This window comes from Doryrhamphus excisus, chromosome 23 (assembly GCF_030265055.1).
Source record: "Doryrhamphus excisus isolate RoL2022-K1 chromosome 23, RoL_Dexc_1.0, whole genome shotgun sequence".
Taxonomy (NCBI): Eukaryota; Metazoa; Chordata; class Actinopteri; order Syngnathiformes; family Syngnathidae; genus Doryrhamphus; species Doryrhamphus excisus.
In genome coordinates, this window is record NC_080488.1 from 1,226,815 (window position 1) to 1,247,337 (window position 20,523).

Below are 20,523 nucleotides of genomic sequence, written 5' to 3' on the forward strand. Positions count from 1 at the left end.
CCATGCTGTGAGTATGTAGGTACAGGCACATTCACGTTAACATGCAGTATTTTGGTCATTTTAAGCACTTCCTTCCAACATAGCAACATAGAAACGAACGGCTACACATAGCGTAAACTTTTCCAAACTCAAAAATCCAAACAGCAGTGGTAGCAGCTCCAATATGTGGCGTTACCTTTGGCTAGTGGCTCGTGGCGTTGAGTGCGGACGTGCTGTGAGCAAGTGTGTTTTGGAGCTGGCGTGGCGAGGTGTCACTACGCCAGTAACTTTAGTTCTTATAGTTCTTTGGTGAAACAATATTAATAACAACAACGTCACTGTAGGTCGTGGTTCTTGGAGGCTTCATGGGTGGAATATGTGCGCCCTATTCTCTTTTTGTCTGTTTTTATATCTTCAGAATGAAGTAATATGTAAACAAACAAAAAAATGACTCTGATTTGCTTGTTGCTTCCATGCTAATGAGTCAAACTTTTTGCGTTTTTGTGCGGGGAGAAGTTGATTGCATCGTCTTTTCAGATGAAAGGACAAACAAGAAACGATGAAATGTCTCATTTGATGTCGGCCATGTTGGAAAGTAACCTATTTGGCTGCATATACAAATAGCAGGTGGCCATGGGAGGAAACCCCAGATGGTCCTGCTACACATTTTTATTCATAATAATAAAGCCTAAAGTGGGCACTATGAATATTCAAAAATGCTATTTACCATATGAGCCATTCATGTTCTTTACAGCCTTCATATCCGGCCGTGGAGCAGAGCGATGGAACACGGCGACAGACCAAAGGTGTGAAACACACGATGTGCATCCATTCATTGAATTGTACAATTGTACCCTTGTTTTATTGTTATTGTTTGTTAGCGTCCATCTTCTTCGTCATATTTGTCTGGCAGCTTTCTGGAAGAGGTGCAAAGGGCATACAGACTGGATGTGGGAGTCAACTCCGGGTATTACTCACTAATTGGTTCTCTCCCCCCCCTCACCACCACCAGATGGGTCAAGGTCAGTGTCACATCATGTGTTCCCAATGTTTCCCCCCCGCAGGACTGCAGTCTATTTGGGGTGTGGGGCTGCAGGGCTGGGGGGGCTGAAAAGGCATTATTGTGTATTTGTTTTTTATGGATGCGTGCGGGGTGTCACTAGGTTCGGGGGGGGGGGCTTGTGTATTTGTTTTTTATGGATGCTGCGATGGAGGATGTGTATGTGTGTGGGGTAGGGGGGTGCAAATGTGCTTTCATGTTAGAGTCTCCAATGGCGTCTAATAAGAACATCTCGAGGGGCCTGAATGCTTGCTAAATATAGCGTGAGGGGTGTCACTAGGTTCTGAGGAGGGGGGGGGGCTTATCCATCTGGAGATGCACAGGATATGAATGAATGTAGTAGGCATTCAAAAAAATCCAAAAAACAATACTATTATCATTATTCTTCTTCTAGTATTAGCTTGCTTTTGCCCTATTATATGAAATTTGTCTGAATTTTTTTTTGTAAAAAAAAAAATAATAATAAAAAATATCTAATTATTTAGGGGGGCTTGAGAACATTTTACAGGGACTGAAGCCTCCTTAAAATAGGCCTGATGATGCCACTGTATAGCCCTAAAGTAGCTAAGGTGTTTAAAGAAGCAGCGTTACGATGCCATCTGCTGTACGATGAGGAACGACCACCTACCTTCAGAGTCCCATTAAATATGTTTATAAGCCGGGGTGAACAGATAGCATCAAATTTGTATGGAAACACTTATCATCGTCCTCAAAGTCCGGTTTGCAAGTGCAGTACATGCAAATCAAAGATCTAGCTGATTGGAGGACGCATACTGTACCTAGTACTACACTTACATTAGCAGCTATACTTCGAGATTTCTACACATTCTTTGGCTCTGGGGTAAACGCTTCGGACTCCGTGGGGGTGCAGGAAGGGGGTGTTGTGTGTTGTGTGTTCAATGCATGTGTGCGTAATGACGATACAACATTGTGTATCATCATCCATTTATGATACATCTTCTCACATCGTCTGCTGTGAATCACGGCCACGCTGGCATTTGAACTGGTGTAGGCACAGCATGTTCATGGGATCTGTCCCGCTGCTGTAAATGTGTCACCGTATCTGGCTGGAACCATCTCGCACACATGCAAATATGCACGCAGCTGAAGCTGAAGGCCTTCTGCGTGCTTATGCCGCACGATGTACGGTGCATCAGGACGGTAGAACGAACGCCCGCCAAGTCGTTGAGGTATGTGGTCTGCAAATAATGCAGGTCACTCTGAATGGAGGTGTTGTATTTAAATGACTCCACACTTCCTGTATGTCTGTGCCACCCACCTTGTATCGGTCACAGCAGTTCTACTCAGGCCATGTCAACAAGCACCCTACTGTGTGCTCACTTATGTACTTTGACTGTTATACACACTGTACACTGAGTACTCCAAAGTATATCTAAGTTTAATTTCCGCACTTTTGTCCTTTGAGAAGACTCGGTTTTGTGAGATACTGGTTTAGTTCCACCCCATCCTCGGAAGTGCTGCCATAGCCGCGTACCCTTAAACGTGGCCCGCAATTGAAACGTGTTAATCTTCTCAACCTCAGTTCCCGGGATCCGCACCCATATTGTCGGATTGTTCGATGAATCAGATGAAAAGTGGGCGAGCACGGCATAGCAAGGTCCAACCAGTCTTCCCACTTAATCATTTGATATTTACTTTTACTGTCGGTGAACTTTATTTTTTAGCGCCTATCGTAACCTACTTCATCCATCCCACAGCGTCACATCACATCGCACCTAATATCCCTTTTAACTTCATTCTTCCAAAGATGTGTGAGAAAAGCAAGCGTGCCAAATGATGACAAATAGTGACGCCAACATATACGTTTGCCGGCGTTTCATTCGGTTTCACAGAGGATTTAGGTTGTGGGTTTAGGTTGCAAACGTAAACAGATGGAGACCACCGCATGAGGTTGGCGTTTCTCGGTTGCGGTTGGCTTTTCTATTTCTGGCATCCTTCAGCATATGCATATGGTGATCGACATGCACTTGTTGGCATCATGGCCGACACATCAACACTCTCATGCTTAATGTGATAGACTGGGAGCAGTGGCACGGCGGGGGGCAGGGGGGTGGCTTTGTTGTGGGAGTTGGCAGTTATTTTTGACTTATTTTGGCTCAGACTGTCAGAGTGTATCTTCATAAAACTTGAATAATAACCCGAATCAACTAAATTCCTCATTTATCTTGGTTAATTGATTCTAGCCATTAATTGATTGTGATAAGTGAATTTCATATATACAGTTCAATATCATTAATAATGAAATGTAGAAACATTTGCAATAATTTTTCCCTTACACTCCTTTAAATGTCATCAAAATACCTTTGTTTTTTTTTTTCAACAAAGTAATACAAAATTCATTTCAGCCCTTGATGCGGACTTGCCACTTTCCACGTTCCTCGCCAGGCCACTAGGTGGCAGCGCTGAGTCGTCCCAGTTGACATTGAATTGCTGTGTTGAAGGTGCAGCAGTTGACGTGTGGATGCCGACGCTGCACCGGCAACCAGTCTTGCCAGCGTGTGAACAGGATCTTTGTTCCCGTGGTATCGCCTGTACAAAAGCACTCACGCTTTTGAGTGGACATTTTGTGGCCACTCGCTGTCCATAATACTTTTTCATAAAGACAAACATGACTCAGCGATACAAGAACATCTGTGCTAACATTGGAGACGCATAATACGCTTCCTAATTGCTTTGCCTTGCATTGTTGATGTTTCGCTTGTAAAAGATGTGTGTATAGTAGTAGTAGTAGTATAAAAATAGCACATGTACTAGACATGCACACCTGTATATACTATAATAGTAAGCATCACCAGTACTAATGTAACAGTGTGTGTGTCAGCATCACCGCTGACAGAGTATGTTGTCATTGGTCATCATTGGATGGCTATTTAAGTCGGTTCTTAGCTCGCTCAGACGCGAGCCTTCGACAGTGCAGGAAGACAGACAGAGGGTGGATGAAGGCCAGCAGCACCAGCACCGCCAGAGCCACGTTCACCTGCAGGGCGTTTATCAGAGATGAGCGGAGATGATTGCAGTTGGAATATCATCAGGTGGTCTGGTACTCACATAGAAAGGATCTCCGTGCAGGAAGGACTTAACAAAGGCGAAGCAGGCGTACTGCAGTAGAGAGGCGATTGCGGAAACAGCCATGACGAGGCCGTACAGCTTGCCAAAGTGACGTGATGGGAAACTACAGGAAAAACAAAGGGGGCATCATGTCAACAGTATGGTAGTTATTAAGCAGGTAGATCAACAGAGTATTCAGTCGAGAGCAGGATGAGTGTCTTGGTAGGGCACAAACAGTTGAAAAGGCAGCATTTCAGGAAACGCTACAAACATTTGACAGAGTACAAATTGCAACTTTACAGACTGAAAGATAACATTTGAAAGGGAATATTGCATCATCTATCTCATGGAACTTTATTACTATATATATATATATAGTATATAAATTTAGTCCAGTCATATTTCTTTCATTGTGCTATTTCCCATGTTACATGACACCGCTATTAGTTATGTAAAAATACAAAATGACATTTTTACTTCTATGGTAAGCGACAACACAGTCTGGATTAAGCAGAAAGGCCCACAGCTCATATGCTCCAGAACGTCCATTATTCCAGGAGTAGGGAAAGCATATTATACTCTCACAAGGGAGCCTCACTCTGCCAAGTCAAAGTCAAGTCAAAGTCAGGTCAAAGCCAGGTCAAAGTCAAGTCAAAGTCAGGTCCAAGTCAAAGTCAGGTCAAAATCAAGTCAAGTCAAAGTCATGTCAAACTCAAGTCATGTCAAAGTCAAGTCAATGTCAAATTAAAGTCAGGTCCAAGTCAAAGGCAGGTCAAAGTCAAGTCAAAGTCAGGTCCAAGTCAAAGTCAGGTCAAAATCAAGTCAAGTCAAAGTCATGTCAAACTCAAGTCATGTCAAACTCAAGTCAAAGTCAAGTCAATGTCAAATTAAAGTCAGGTCCAAGTCAAAGGCAGGTCAAAGTCAGGTCCAAGTCAAAGTCAGGTCCAAGTCAAAGTCAGGTCAAAATCAAGTCAAGTCAAAGTCATGTCAAACTCAAGTCATGTCAAAGTCAAGTCAATGTCAAATCAAAGTCAGGTCCAAGTCAAAGGCAGGTCAAAGTCAAGTCAAAGTCAGGTCAAAGTCAAGTCAAAGTCAAGTCAAAGTCAAGTCAAAATCAAGCCAAGTCAAAGTCAGGTCAAACTCAGGTCAAACTCAAGTCATATCAAAGCCAAGTCAAAGTCAGGTCCAAGTCAAAGGCAGGTCAAAATCAAGGCCAGTCAAGTCAAGTCATATAGCCCTTAATCACACTTTGAAAAGCTCTGGTCCAGACAGATGGGACCGAGAGGAGATAGTATTGCTAGTAAAAATAGAAATGAAATGGTATGGTTGACTCACGCCACACTGAGGAACGCTGCGTTTCCACCGTACAGGAAGGAGCGATTGAGTACTTGCACAATGAAGGTGAAATACTGAAGGGACAAGAGCGGCACGGCGGCACAAAGGGAGAACACCAACGCCATGGCCGACGTCAGGAAGAGCGATAGAACCGTGGAATTCAGATCTGCTTCCTGCTCACTCATTCCTGCTCAGACAAAAACCAAAGTTTTCATTGTGATTTATCAGCATTTATACTCTTTTTATTGACAACAAATTGCGCAACTGCAGACAAACTAGAGAGCTAGCGACCTAAACGGTAGCCTTTGAGTTATTTCCTTTAAACTTAAATAGCCAAAAACTTACCACTTCCACACGGATAGGGAGGATAACTATTAACAGTTATTTAACCTTTAACATGAAGATGAATCAAACGTAATAATTTTTTCTGGGTACATGATACCATACGGCATCCATATCAAACTAACATTAAACTTTCATATCAAGGCGGGGGCCTCAAACTAGTGTCCTGCGGGCCACATTTGGCCCGCGGGCCGCATGTTTGAGACCCCTGCTGTACACAGTACATGCTGTCTCCTGCCATTGTTTTGTTGAAATCAGGGGTGGGCAAACTATGGCCCGGGGGCCACATCCGGCCCGCGAGTCAAAAAGTTTGCCCACCCATGTTGTAAGTAGTACTCGGTATATTCTGCCTGTTTTGACGGAATATATACCTTTTTGGCTTTGATGCAATTTCCTGTACTTCTCATGGAAGTAACCACCTTCTACAATACTGAAAGACGGGGGAATCGCCCTTTGGTCAAAATCGGCCTTCGGTTTATCCTCCTGCTGCCGTTATCATCAGTTAATTTTTAATTTCTAATGCACTAGTGACACATACAGTACATACAGTATACCTACAGTGTGTGTACTACCCTTGATGCGCTTGTGTTTGCTTACCTTCCACCCGGGGTTTGCGCTTGTGTCTGTCCATGATGAGGCCATTCCACGGCGCACACAGCACCCCACACAGTTGGGTGAAAGCAAAGGCGTTGAGGTACTGGCTCACTGCAAACACAAAACCGTTTTTATGTTTCAACTTCATGAAGTGAGTGGAGGCAGTATTTTCCCTGCAAAACGGGCGGATGATACCATTTAGTCGGGACAGGGTGTGGTGTGTTCATACCGAGTGAAGGCTCTCCATCACTGAGCTTCTCCAGCGTGGGGTTCAGGGTGCCGATGAACAGATAATGTCTCAGCTGGATCACGGCCAACCAAAGTACATGCCACAAGTATAGTCTGGACAGAATGCACTCACGGAAGCTTTTCTCTGGGGGTGGGGGTTGGGGGGGGGGTAATACAGAGATTTGGACATCATTATTTCAGATATTACATCCGCCCGACAAATAGTATGAACATAATATCGCCATATTGTTTTGAAAATTGATTGTGTGGAGTGTGCTACTTGGTTGCAGCCAGAAGAGGCAGTGTTGATTCAGCGTCAACTAGTTAGTAGTACAGGGAAATACTGTAAGTATGACATGCTGTTATGAATTTGCCTGCTACTACATGCTACAGCATGAATAGAAAAACATAAAATCTTATTTGAGCTTTTTGGAGGTGTTGTAATAGCAGGCTTTGTCGGCGGAATAAGTGTTTATTATTACATGCATTCCTTAGCTGCCTCTTTTTTTAGCTGTTTTTATATCTTTACAATGCACAGAAGAGATGGTCAAAACTCCAAAACTCCAAACTAAAGTGCACTTTTCCTTGAACTGAAACTGCCAACTCACTTGCTAGCACATGAATTAGCCTTGTTTGACCCGCATCATATGTTACGATATGAAGTTTGAAATGGAACCTAAATGCCGCTTCTTACATATGAAATGGAATGCATGGATGGCGATGCGAGGCCGACCCTGCAGTTTCACCCACCTTGTTCTACAGGTGCATGGCTTGACATTTGCTCTTCCTCTGCTGGTGCCTCAAAAGTCACATTTGACTCTTTGGAGGGCCTTAGCTTGCTGCAGGATAGCCTGAGGTCAAAGGTCACAATACACCGTTTATGCAGCACGCCGTGGTTGGCTTCCGACAGTATTGTTGCTTATAAGGTACAACAAATGCTTAGATTTCTTACCCGTATGTGTAGTCATCAGGCAGCGGGTACGGTATAAATTTCCTAGGGAACAAGAAGATGGTCCTGAGCACATGAAGGACGCTGCAGGCAGACAGGAAGAAGAAAGCGGTGTGGAAACAAGTCCCAGACTCGTACAGCAACTGCATGACAACAGGAAGATCATCATGAGAAGTCAAAGACGGATGATTGAGAACTCCCGACTGTTCCAGACTCACCTTGATGATTAAGAAGAGCGCTGAGGAAGAGTCAAAGGCCCCGTTGTAAAGCGTGATGACGGTGGAACGCTGGGCGCCGAAAAGATTACCCACCTTCACGGAGGAGCGGGTGAATAGATTAGAAACGGTGACATCGTAAATTCCCGAAATAAACGAAATAATTGCATATGCCACCTTGCTATTCTGGCCCTTCCTAGCTTGAATGTTTGTTGTCTTTGCAGAGGTCCTTGCTAAGGCCGCAGCCTCTCTATTTTTTGTTTGATGCCTGCTGGTTGAATGGCTCAGCTGGTAGAGTGGTCTCCCCACCTGAAGGTAGTGGGTTCGATTCTCTGTCCTGCTGTGATCTTGTCTAAGTATTTTTGGTTAAGATACTGAACCCCCAGTTTCTCCTGATGCTGCGTCATCAGTAGGTAAATGTAAAACAGAGGTCAAAGCGCTTTGACCTTGGAGTTGGAAAGGCGCTACACAAGTGAAAGACCATTTACCATCTCTGGCATGAACGTCTTGTGGATTACTTGAAGCAATCTACAGACCACTTTGTTATTTAACCAAACTTCGATGTCGCGGGGGCACGCTGGAGCCTATCCCAGCTGACATTGGGCCAGTGGTGGAGTGGTTGCCAGTCAGTGGCAGGACAAATATAGACACACTCCCATTCATACCTAGAAAACCGGAATATCCAAATAAAACCCATCCACAGGCACAAGGGCGGGTGAGGACGGACCTGCCAACATGTATGAATTTGGTGTACTACTTTGTTGTACATTCAGTGTGACTATTGGATGCGCTTGAAGGCTTCGCTGGTTGCATTTTGCTGGTCTCTGTTTCCGGTTCAGTCTCTACAGGACATATCAGCTTCTCAATAGTATTCCAATCCAGGTTGGGAGGGGGGGGAACAATATTCCTGTCCCGGAATGGCGTCAAGAGAGAAAATAATAGAGAAGCACTGCGCTGAGGAAACAATCTTACAAGTATTATTAAACAAAAATATATTGTTTATAAATAAACTGGATTTACTGGTACATCTGCTTCATTTTCAATGAACAAATACATTATCAAGATTCGGGACACACCCTCATGATTATTAATGTATGCCCAGAGGGGCTTTTTGTAAGAACAGCTGAGATAGTTCACCTAAAGTCAACAAACATCTTTTGTTCGGCATCACGTTAGAGTTGCGGCTTAGCAGGTGTAACTTCAATAATGCTTACTGCTAAAAAAAAACAAGAATGATCTTCACTTGAGGGGGAATCGAATCTATTTGAAATCAGCATGAAATCAATGAGCTTGGGCAGCGTGGCTGTTTTTCAGTTCTTCAAAGTGTCCTACTTATTCATTCATTCATTCATTTTCTACCGCTTTTCCTCACGAGGGTCGCGGGGGGTGCTGGAGCCTATCCCAGCTGTCTTCGGGCGTAAGGCGGGGCACACCCTAGACTGGTCGCCAGCCAATCACAGGGCACATATAGACAAACAACCATTCACACTCACATTCATACCTATGGACAATTTGGAGTGGCTAATTAACCTAGCATGTTTTTGGAATGTGGGAGGAAACCGGAGTACCCGGAGAAAACCCACGCATGCACGGGGAGAACATGCAAACTCCACACAGAGATGCCCAAGGGTGGGATTGAACCCTGGTCTCCTAGCTGTGAGGTCTGCGCGCTAACCCCTAGACCACCGTGCCGCCTGTCCTACTTATTGATAGTGAATATTGTACCGTGTAGAGCAGGTCTTGGCCAGGACGCCGCAGTCAGGATTCTAGTATTTGTTCCATGAAATAGTCTATTACAGGGGTCTCAAACACGCGGCCCGCGGGCCAAATGTGGCCCGCAAGACACCAGTTTGAGGCCCCCGCCTTGATATGAAAGTTTAATGTATCATGGTTTTATGGTATCATGTACCCAGAAAAAAATATTACGTTTGATTAATGTTCATCCACCCTCGGCCATCTCTGTGTGGAGTTTGCATGTTCTCCCCGTGCATGCGTGGGTTTTCTCCTGGTACTCCGGTTTCCTCCCACATTCCAAAAAAACATGCTAGGTTAATTGGCGACTCCAAATTGTCCATAGGTATGAATGTGAGTGTGAATGGTTGTTTGTCTATATGTGCCCTGTGATTGGCTGGCCACCAGTCCAGGGTGTACCCCGCCTCTCGCCCCAAGAAGACAGCTGGGATAGGCTCCAGCATGACCCTTGTGAGGATAAGCGGTAGAAAATGAATAAATGAATGAGTTCTCCTCCTATTTTGTGTGGAAGTGGTAACTTTTTGGCTTCTTATTTTGTCTTTCCCCACCCCATCCAGCAACCCCCGCGACCCTCGTGAGGAAAAGCGGTAGAAAATGAATGAATTAATGAATTAATGTTCATGTTAAAGGTTAAATAACTGTTAATAGTTATCCTCCCTATCCGTGTGGAAGTGGTAAGTTTTTGGCGATGTAAGTTTAAAGGAAATAACTCGAAGGCTACCGTTTAGGTGGCTAGCTCTCGAGTTTGCGAGTTAGCATGTGTCTCGAGATGCTGCAGTTGCGCAATATGTTGTAAATAAAAAGAGTATAAATGTGACTATAGTCGTGTTTTGTCATGTGTACAGGGCTCTAATAATGCTTTGTTTATTTTAATATGAAAAAAAATTTGTCTACCCACCAACTATATGTGGTTTCTTAAGTTTTTATTATTATTATTATTATATTTATTTATTACTGATTGATTTTATTTATTCTTGATTTATTTCTCATCTTATTTTGTGTAGAAAAATAAAAAAGTAAGATAATTGAGAACAGTGTATCGTTTTATCAGAGCATTATTTGTGATGCCGTCCACCTGATACGGTTATACTGCTGCACGCTTATGCCGTAATCATCCCTTGACTGATAAGACCTGATAATGTACAGGGAGAGGAGATGTGGGTAATCACCTGCATGTTGGTCATGAGCAGCATGATCCCACCCACGGCTATGAAGGACATTGCTGGGAACAGCAGGCCGGGTAGAGCTGTTGGGAACGAAGAGCGTTAAGGAGCATTTACGGTTAAATATGTCTACGTGTTCCAAACGTTGCGTGTTTACCTGAGCTGGAGAACGCCACCATCAAGGTACCCATGGTGTGAACGCCTCTGATGCAAACAAACGGAATCGACGGTCATTGTCCGTGTCACAATATAAACAGTTCAACCTTGTCCAAATATTGTTTTTGCATACCATACCCGGACCCCCCCATTGGGGTCTTTTGTTTGACTTTTGTTTGAATTTCTTTCCCCCCGTCCCGCCCTAACCCCAACTAGATCCCTGCACCTCATCAAGCCAGCTATTCGCATTCCTTGGCTTGGATTGTCCTCCGCCCTCTTTTAGTGGAAACATATGGATGGTTTGTTTTGGTTGTTTGGGAAAATTCTGTGCTGGGATGTTTGTGTTTATATTGCGGAATAGTCGGAGTAGTATAGCCAAATATTTCCCTCTTTTTGTTAACTTTATAAAACCTTCTAGATTCCAGTTCGGGTTCTTGCTACATGAGATTAGCATCGCCTTATGAAAACGTCTCTGGTCTTCCTCACTACTGTGCTACTTTTACTTTACTTTTCCACGCTGATGGACTCCACCGCTAAAGGGTAGACCGGTGCAAAGATTTGTTTTCGCTCATATTTGACAGACCCCCCCCGAAGGGGTCTGCCAAGTTTCATGTGATTTGACAAAACACCCTAAAGTACAGTGGATGTTTTGAAAAGTGGATGTTCTTCTCATCATAGAGCCACCATGTGATGTAGCACGGACAACACAGTAGGGGTGCATGTTTAGCCACCCTTTTTCACATCCCATAATATTCAGTAATATCAATTTGGGCACCCCCGTTGTGTTGACTTCAGTCATTCGGTCTACGGATCACCGGTTTAGTGAGCTCAATAAATCTTGAAGTTCACAAACAGGTTCCTCCAATCATCTAATCAACCGTATTGAAGTTGAACGCTTGTTTTTCCATCTCCGAACCTCCTGTGAAGATGTCCAACATGGAGTCCGCTAGCAGCTGTCACGTGACCTGAAGATTGTCCTAGTGTCTTGGTTGACTTGTAGGCTGCAGAAAGCTATAAGCTATTTCAGATCTCCGTTTCCACTGTGAGGAACATCACGAGGAAATGGGAAACCACCAACACAGTCGTGGATAGGACCAGGGAAAATATCAGAGAGGCGACGGTGGAGGATGAGAACGGTCCTAGACAACCCACAGACCAATTCCAAAGAACAACAACATGGTGTTGCTGTGCGTTGTTGAACAGTTGGAGGTATTAGCCAACATCTCCAAGATGTTCTATTCATTTTACCGCTGGGTGGAATTTCTGGGAATGCAATAATCCACTCCTGGTAACCCACTTCTAGTGACTTTACTCTCCGTTCTACAGGTTCGGTCACGTCGTACTCACATTCCCAGGAAGCGAGCCACGGAGGTGCCCAAGTGGTCGAAGATGAAGCCACTGGCGAGGGTGAGGAAGTTATTCATGAAGGATGCGATGGTGAAGACCAGAGAGAACTGTTCATCCTGTCCGCTGCAATCTGAACACAAACAAACACAGATGTTTAGAAGTTGTGAGCTAACGCCGGTGTTGCACCGTTCTTCTCATCGTTCAACCAGAATTGAAGGTTCCGGTGGAGATCAGCAAACCGACCTAAGACCTGCGAGCCATTGGTTCCTGTGGCGTTGACGCACAGGGAGCCGAAGTAGCCTTCGCTCTTGAGTACGAAAACGAGCGAAGCCCACCCAAATATGATTCCTGCAAAACACAGACACTCCACCAGGCCCGTGATGAAGGTGAGGCCTCGTCGCACCCACGACGGTTTCAGACAGTCCACCATGGTCCCGGGCTTCTCTGGCTCCTGCGGGCACGCCGTCTTCACACGTGGCCTCCTCGCTGCCGCAGCTTGAGGACCCGTCAGGTTAGTCATTCTTGTTTGTGGAGCTACCGAGTCGAGGAAGTAAAGCTCACCTTTGATGCTCACGTTTCCGTCTTGGTGTTGCTCACATCTCTGTGCTCCTGACTCACACGCTTCCTTTTAAGTCGGACAACTCCTCCTTCCTCTTTGACTCTCTCTCTCCCTCTCCCTCACTCTCTCCTCCTTTTCCTCATTCATAGTGCAAAGGGAAGTCCATCTCCACATGGTGAGTGGAAAATAGAAAAAAACACAAATGCTAACAAAGCAAGAATGAAAAAGCTGCAACACACAGCCGGAAAAAAGTTCCCGTTCCTCAAAGAAAAGGAAAACCTTGACGTTTGCAGTCGCATCACTGATGTTTACAATAATTGGTAGAGCTGGGAGAACGTCAATGTTCTGGAACTGCCGACTTCGTCACAAGTCAAGACAAGACGGTGTCATGAAGTCGGAGGCGGGAATGTTCAAGTCCTTACAGGCCGTATTAAGAATATGCAACGCTATTTCAACAATGAATGCGTTTGGAGTCCAGTGACCAGACTTTGTTGGCGTTGCATTCAGGGTTGACCTGAAAACGTATTGTTCTTAAACCTGATTGGACGTTCATACATGCCAGATAATCATATAGTCATCCATGTCCAAGTCCAAATTAGACATAATTGGACATAATTTTAACACATAACTAAGTTTCTCCAACCTAAAAGACCAAGTTCTTGTGACTTATAGATTTGTTGTGGGAACTTCATTTTTTAAGTCAAATAACCAAATATTTTGGTTGTATCAACAACGTAAATCAGGTTAACAAATTACTTCAATTAATTTCAATTTAATTGTGAGTTGAATTTACTTGAGGTAATTAGTTAGTAATTAGTAGACTAAATCAAAAGTGAGTTGAGATGACTTGAGTTCTATTGTTCATTCATTCATTCATTTTCTACCGCTTTTTCCTCACGAGGGTCGCGGGGGGTGCTGGAGCCTATCCCAGCTGTCTTCGGGCGAGAGGCGGGGTACACCCTGGACTGGTCGCCAGCCAATCACAGGGCACATATAGACAAACAACCATTCACACTCACATTCATACCTATGGACAATTAACCTAGTGGCTAATTAACCTAGCATGTTTTTGGAATGTACCTGGAGAAAACCCACGCATGCACGGGGAGAACATGCAAACTCCACACAGAGATGGCAGAGGGTGGGATTGAACCCTGGTCTCCTAGCTGTGAGGTCTGCGCGCTAACCCCTAGACCACCGTGCCGCCCGAGTTCTATTGTTGATACAACAAAAATATTATGTTTATTTGACCTAATAAAGAAAGTTCCCAAAATAAAGCAATAAGTCACTTGGACTTGATCTTTTAAGTTGGAGAAACTTAGTCGTGAGTTGAAATGACCTGAAATAATTTGCTAGATTTAATCAAAATTTTATGTCAGCGAGATTACAATTTTTTTTTAAGTTGAGTCATTTTTTACAGTGTAGAGCTGCGTATCTTGATGATATCATTTCCATCAACACAGCCAAAATCTGCAGCAGATTATTGACATAGATAGATAGATGGATAGATGGATAGATGGATAGATGGATAGATAGATAGATAGATAGATAGATAGATAGATAGATAGATAGATAGACTCCCTTTATTGTCATTGCACAAAAACACAGCAGTGAAATTGCCAACGAAATGTCGTTGCCTGGCTCCCATATAATAACAGACACAAAAGAAGATAAGTAATAATAAATAATAATAATAATAATAATGTGGAGAATAAATAGATAGAATAGACACCAAATATGAACAACATAATGTAAAGTGCAGCGTGAACAGTAAATTGCCCAAATAATTTAAATAATTTAAATAAATTAAATATAAATATTAAAAATATCGAAAATATAAATATAATATAAAAATATAATATAAAAATATAATATAAAAAATATATAAAAAATATAAAAATAAATAAATAGGTCCAAATCTGATATCTTTGAACAATTGTCTGAGGTTGGTGTTCTTGGCATCGGAATGTCATATTCGGTTCTGCAACAAGGAACCCCAAAGCAAGAAAAAGTGCTAACCGCAGCAACTTTGGGGGCAGCTTATGATCCAATGTGATGGTCATTGAGTCATTGGGCAAAAACAGCTAAAAAGAGATGAACACGGGATTGTCTTTCCCAATCGTGACTTCCTGTTTTTTTTTTTAATGATGCTGTCGAAAATGATAACACATGACCTAAGAGAGGTGTGTGTGTTGTGTAAGCCGTAACGCAGCTTATTCGAGTCTGAGGTGGACAAACGGAACGTGTTTGATGTCGTAACTTGAATGTTGGAATTCCTTGTGTGGTGACAATGGTTGACTTCCAAGTTGATTTTACCGTATTTTCCGGACTATAAGTTGCATTTTTTTTCATAGGTTGGCTGTTCCTGCGACTTATATTCCTATACTATACTTTATGTTACATAAACATGGACACCTTTTGTGTTCATATGTGGCTAACATGAGTAGGTCTATCATTAGCTCCGTTACTTTGCATAACACCTTGACCTACGTTGCAGTCGGAATCACACGCAGTTCTATGGTGATCGTTACATTTTCCACGGCTAACCCCACATCTTTCATATGCGGACATCATATCACGTCACTTCACACGGTTCTGATTTTGGAGGAATATTTTTTACCAGGACCTTCAAATTGAGCAATTTAGGGCTGATAAGATTATGGACTTCTCGTGTGATCTTCATCTCTCTCACGTGGGACCATGTGCTGTGAACTTTGGAGTGAATGCATATTGTGTCCATGTCCACCAATGGAGATAGTTTGATTGTTATCTGGTCACAGGTGAACATACCCGACCTGCGACGGCAACACGGATTGGGAACGGATTCAACGTGTGCTTGGGGTTATCATCCACCAGCAGCTTCGTGGTTCAAGGTAAACAACAAGACAATCTCGTTTTTTTATTGGCCCGACGCATTCTGAAAATATCATTCAATAAGCCCCCTGGAGATACGCATAATATGAATGAATGTTGTAGACATTAAAAAAAAAAAACAAAAAATAGCTCTTAAACCATTCTGTCCAGTGGACAGTGATCAATGATATAATAATAATAATTATATTATTATTACTATCATCATTCTTCTTCTTCTGATTATTACTACTACTACTGGCTAGTATTAGCCTGCTTATTGGCTTGCTTATTAGCCTGCTTTTGCCCTTTTATATAAAATTTGTCAGAGATTTTTTTTGGTTTAAAAAATATATAAATAATAATAATTCTTATCATATAATAATAATAATAATAATAATAATAACAATAATAACAATAATAATTATAAATAAATATAAATAAATATAAATAAATATAAATAAATATAAATAAATATAAATAAATATAAATATAAATTATATATACATCAATAAAAAAATATCAAATTATTTAGGAGGGCTTAAGAACATTTCAAGCCTAAAATAGGCCTAATGACGTCACTGACTACCATATTACTACCGATCATCATGAGCTCAGTCAGAAGTTAATACCAGATGGAGAACTTTGGTTTGGCGTAATGGCGCCCTCTTGTGGTCATTTTTAGACCCTGCACTCTTGGCAAGGAAATACGTGGAACACTTTAAAAAAAAAAACATCAAAATGAAACTACAGAATACTTTGCAGTGCGCGTTTGTGTGCTGCCCCCCAACCCCCCAGGCTGGATATTTACCAGTACCAGCATCGATCATTGCTGCTAAATATCCATAATTGAAGCCAGGATGACTTTTCTACTTCTCCTCCAAAAGATAGCAAATATGTTTGGTAGTCATCATTCCACCATCATCACCATCTACATCGGAACCCACAGCTCTTCCTCAGCACTCTTCTGTATTATCAAGGTGCCGATTCTGGAAGATCTAGAAAGCCTTCTGTGGGAGTTATGGTGTGTATCTGCTCTAACCCGATACAATGCGTCCCCCTTTAAGAGTGAGGACCGAGGCCAGCCATGGTCACACACCGCTGTGGGATGGCGTTCCACTTCTCATCCGGAAGTCATCTGTTGCAGTCGTGTTGGTCGCCGTGGTGCAAGATCACGTCCAAGATGATCCCACAAGTGTTCGGCTGGCCTGACGTCAGGCCGCTCGGTTCTTTGTGGAGGTCGTCTCGGATACAGAGGACAAACGTTCAGGTGACCAGATGCTTTAAGGTTGTTTATGCTAACTTTAAAATCCAAGATACTTGAGAAGTGTGTATGTGTGCGTCTGTGTGCGTTTGTGTACTGTTGCGGTTTCCACAGCAGATGCAGCTGTCCGGCACGTTGGACTGCGCCTATGTCACCAAGACTCTATTTTGGGGGTATGTGTTGTTACAAAGGTCAGATAAAGAAGCAAAGGCATCCCAGCCCAGCAGAGAGGGTGTCGGGTAAAAGAGTGGACACACACACGCACACACACACACACACACACACACACACACACACACACACACACACACGGGACAAGACAGCACTGTCAGGCCTGACCTCGTTCCTTCCAGAGCCATCGTAGGATCGTACCAGCCTGGTGGACGTCAACCAGAGCATGGACACCAGCAACGCCAGCCAGGTACGTGCGGCTGTGGGAACCCTCCACATCATGGCTGATCATGTCCTATTTGTCTTCTCCATCCTCACGTCTGAACGTCTGTGTGCAAGGATTTGGATGTGAGCTGGCCATGAGCTCCAGGTCTTTACTCGGTGTCCAAATGTAACATCTAAATGGAGATGCGTCTCCATCTCACATAGCATAGCCGCCCACTGGGGGCCGTGGGGTCCCGAGAGGAGAACATACTCATATTTTGTCCTCAATGATTGTGTATCCAACATGAGAAGACCCAAATGTCCAAACTGCTTTGTGTTGATTCCCTGTAGAAAGATCAACCACAGCTGGTGGAGACCAAAGACCCCGGAGGGGGGACTGCCGAGGGGGCCACACTGGAAGACGAGGGGGCAAAGGATATGGTAGCACGCCTGGCAGGTGAGGAACCCCAGACGGCCGCTTCAAAGTCCAATGAAGGTGACACTGATGACGCGGGACAAGACCAGGACCAGGCATCTTCTCGTCTTAACCAGGGAGAGGAACGGGTTGAGGCAGAGAGGGGGGGCCACATCAAAACCAGAGACCCTCTCCAAGATGGAGAGGAGATGAAGAGTGACAAAGAGGAAGAAGGTATTGATCAGGTGAAAGAGGAGGAAGCTACTGATAAGGTGAAAAAGGAAGAAGGTATTGATAAGCTGAAAGAGGCACAAGGTATTGATCAGCAAAAAGAGGAAGAAGGTATTGATCAGGTGAAAGAGGAAGGTATCGATCAGCTGAAAGAGGAAGAAGGTATCGATCAGCAGAAAGAGGAAAATGATATCGATCAGGTGAAAGAGGAAGAAGGTATCGATAAGGTGAAAAAGGAAGAAGGTATCGATCAGCAGAAAGAGGAAAAAGGTATCGATAAGGTGAAAGAGGAAGAAGGTATTGATCAGGTGAAAGAGGAAAAAGGTATTGATAAGGTGAAAAAGGAAGAAGGTATCGATCAGCAGAAAGAGGAAGAAGGTATTGATCAGGTGAAAGAGGAAGACTGTCCTGATCAGGTGAAAGAGGAAAAAGGTATCGATAAGGTGAAAAAGGAAGAAGGTATCGATAAGGTGAAAGAGGAAGAAGGTATCGATCAGGTGAAAGAGGAAGAAGGTATTGATCAGGTGAAAGAGGAAGAAGGTATCGATAAGGTGAAAAAGGAAGAAGGTATCGATCAGCAGAAAGAGGAAGAAGGTATTGATAAGGTGAAAAAGGAAGAATGTATTGATCAGGTGAAAAAGGAAGGATGTATTGATCATGTGAAAGAAGAAGGTATCGATATGAAGCCCAAAAAGCAGGAGGAGAAGCAAAGTCAAGCCAAAGAAGCGGAACCAAAAGACAAAGAACCGTCAAAAGTGTCGGAAGAACGAGGGAAGCCCAAAAGAACCCCCAAAGCCGCACCCCAAGCCGCGTCCCGTCCAAGACTGTCAGCCGGCTCTGGCAGGGCGTCCAACAAGAGGGCCATCATGGCCAAGTTCCAGCAAGGCGCACCAGAGTAAGCAAGCCATCAAACGCTTGGATGACTTTGATGCCAACGTGCTGACCGTGTGTTTGGGGTTGGCCTACAGGACGCCCGTACGGAACTTCAAAATCCAAAAGTCCTCATCAGCGTCGGCCACGGGGGCTTCCATCAAACAGAGGATGCTTCAGTGGTGTCGCAGCAAAACCCGCAACTACCAGGTATGCTTTGGCGCGAAGGTACTATGGCAGGATGTTCTTGTTAAACAATACAAGTGAATCATTATGTAAATAGTCGGAGTTTTATTGAATCTGATGATAAATTCCTGGTTGGAATCTGTCTATAGTGTCTGGAATAAAGTCTGGAATAACCGTGGCCATACTTTTTTGTAATCAGTTTAGCTTTTTATGAAATAGCATTGCTAAAAGTTGGGGGTTCTTTCTTTTTTCATGCAGTTGCGTCTTCACTGACCTCCTCTGGCGCCCCCCAGTGGAGATGCTGGTGTAGTCAGCATCTGAACTTTTCATTTCTCTTCATTCTCCAGGGTGTCAACATAGAAAACTTCTCGTCGTCTTGGTGTGACGGTATGGCCTTCTGCGCATTAATCCACCGCTTCTTCCCTGACGCTTTCGACTACAGCGCCTTGAAACCCAAAGAACGGGAGGCCAACTTCACACTGGCCTTCCAGACTGCAGAGTACGTCAAATATCAACACGATGTCATATTTCGGAGTACAGTACAATATTTGGTGATTTATCTCCACCGTTCACGTCACTCCAGGTCCTTGGCTGACTGCTGCCCCCTGCTGGAAGTCCCCGACATGCTCATGATGGGCAACAACCCAGACCCAATGTGTGTGTTCACCTATGTCCAATCCCTGTGCCACAGCCTCTCCAAGATCGAGAAGGAGAGGAAGGAAAAGGAGGAGAAAGCAGGTGAAGAAAGCAAAAAGCGAGCAGAGAACGCCGCCAAGGAAGATGGGAGCAGGACACTGGGTGGTCAAGAGGAGAAAGGAAGTGACGTCTCTGAGGCCAAAATAGCTGCAGAGGAGGAAGAGGCACCAGCGAGCTGTGAGCAGGAGGAAGATGGAGGAGTGCTCGTTCAAGCAGAGTCCTAAGGAAGATGGATCCAAAGAGAGCTTGGTTGTGGTTGCACTGATCTGAGAACATCTGAGATTGTTGCTGAGTTGCTTCAAAGGCGATATGACGTCTTTTTCACACACGGTCGTCCCTCATTAATCCCTCACTTTATCACGGTTTTCCCAAAAATTCCTGTATGGATAAATGGCCTGGACTACGGCCTATTATTGATGTCATATAGGTATAGTATTCTGGTCACTAGGCGTTAGTGATGTTACAGTGATGACACATTTTCCTTAACACTGCCCAACATAAATTTGCACTCCAAATTATGAAAAATGCCTTGAATTAATTTGTATTGTAGGATAAGTGGCACAATTTCTATTGTTTTATTGGTTTATGACCATTTATGGGCGGCTGTTGTTTTTTATTGGCCCTCAACACAGTCGACAAATAGTAAATATTATTAATATTTAAATTTTAAATAATACATAAAATAATACATTAAATAAAACATTTAAATAATATTATTGAATATTATTTACGACAAAGGTAAATAAAATAAAAAACAACTGATAAAATGGAAAATAGAGCAGGAATTTTACCTTGAGAAATACATAATGTTCAGAAAATAAAGTCATAATATTGAAGGTTGAAATATTAATGAAAGAATAATAAAATGACATTCATAAAATCAATTAA

General features: G+C 43.4%; 2 protein-coding genes across 15 annotated transcripts; one reads left to right on the top strand and one right to left on the bottom strand.

The window, feature by feature from the left end:
* The first annotated feature begins 595 nt into the window (after positions 1-595).
* smtnl1 (smoothelin-like 1) lies at positions 596-20,454 on the top strand. 11 transcript variants are annotated; one of them, XM_058063218.1, is made up of 11 exons: positions 596-785; positions 893-1,001; positions 12,169-12,249; positions 12,399-12,700; positions 12,898-12,923; positions 15,529-15,621; positions 16,579-16,868; positions 17,589-18,778; positions 18,852-18,963; positions 19,287-19,438; positions 19,523-20,445. In XM_058063218.1, exons 7-11 carry the CDS (start codon positions 16,686-16,688, stop codon positions 19,857-19,859), a joined length of 1,974 nt encoding a protein of 657 aa, XP_057919201.1. In that variant the 5' UTR covers positions 596-785; positions 893-1,001; positions 12,169-12,249; positions 12,399-12,700; positions 12,898-12,923; positions 15,529-15,621; positions 16,579-16,685; the 3' UTR covers positions 19,860-20,445. The 11 variants fall into 11 exon arrangements, with proteins under 11 accessions (XP_057919201.1, XP_057919210.1, XP_057919199.1 ...); XM_058063227.1 differs by having other exon boundaries at positions 12,399-15,621; positions 17,589-18,005; positions 18,165-18,778; positions 19,523-20,454; XM_058063216.1 differs by lacking the exon at positions 12,898-12,923.
* LOC131110281 (equilibrative nucleobase transporter 1-like) lies at positions 2,995-12,827 on the bottom strand. 4 transcript variants are annotated; one of them, XM_058063231.1, is made up of 12 exons: positions 12,751-12,809; positions 12,433-12,684; positions 12,190-12,319; positions 10,844-10,890; positions 10,693-10,769; positions 7,560-7,867; positions 7,358-7,458; positions 6,609-6,752; positions 6,383-6,490; positions 5,444-5,630; positions 4,109-4,232; positions 2,996-4,037 (listed from the first exon to the last, which is right to left on the bottom strand). In XM_058063231.1, the coding sequence occupies exons 2-12, from the start codon at positions 12,617-12,619 to the stop codon at positions 3,927-3,929; spliced, it is 1,524 nt and encodes a 507-aa protein (XP_057919214.1). In that variant the 5' UTR covers positions 12,620-12,684; positions 12,751-12,809; the 3' UTR covers positions 2,996-3,926. The 4 variants fall into 4 exon arrangements, with proteins under 4 accessions (XP_057919215.1, XP_057919211.1, XP_057919214.1 ...); XM_058063229.1 differs by having other exon boundaries at positions 2,998-4,037; positions 7,560-7,699; positions 7,775-7,867; positions 12,433-12,775; XM_058063232.1 differs by lacking the exon at positions 12,433-12,684 and having other exon boundaries at positions 2,995-4,037; positions 12,751-12,827.
* Positions 20,455-20,523: the final 69 nt, after the last annotated feature.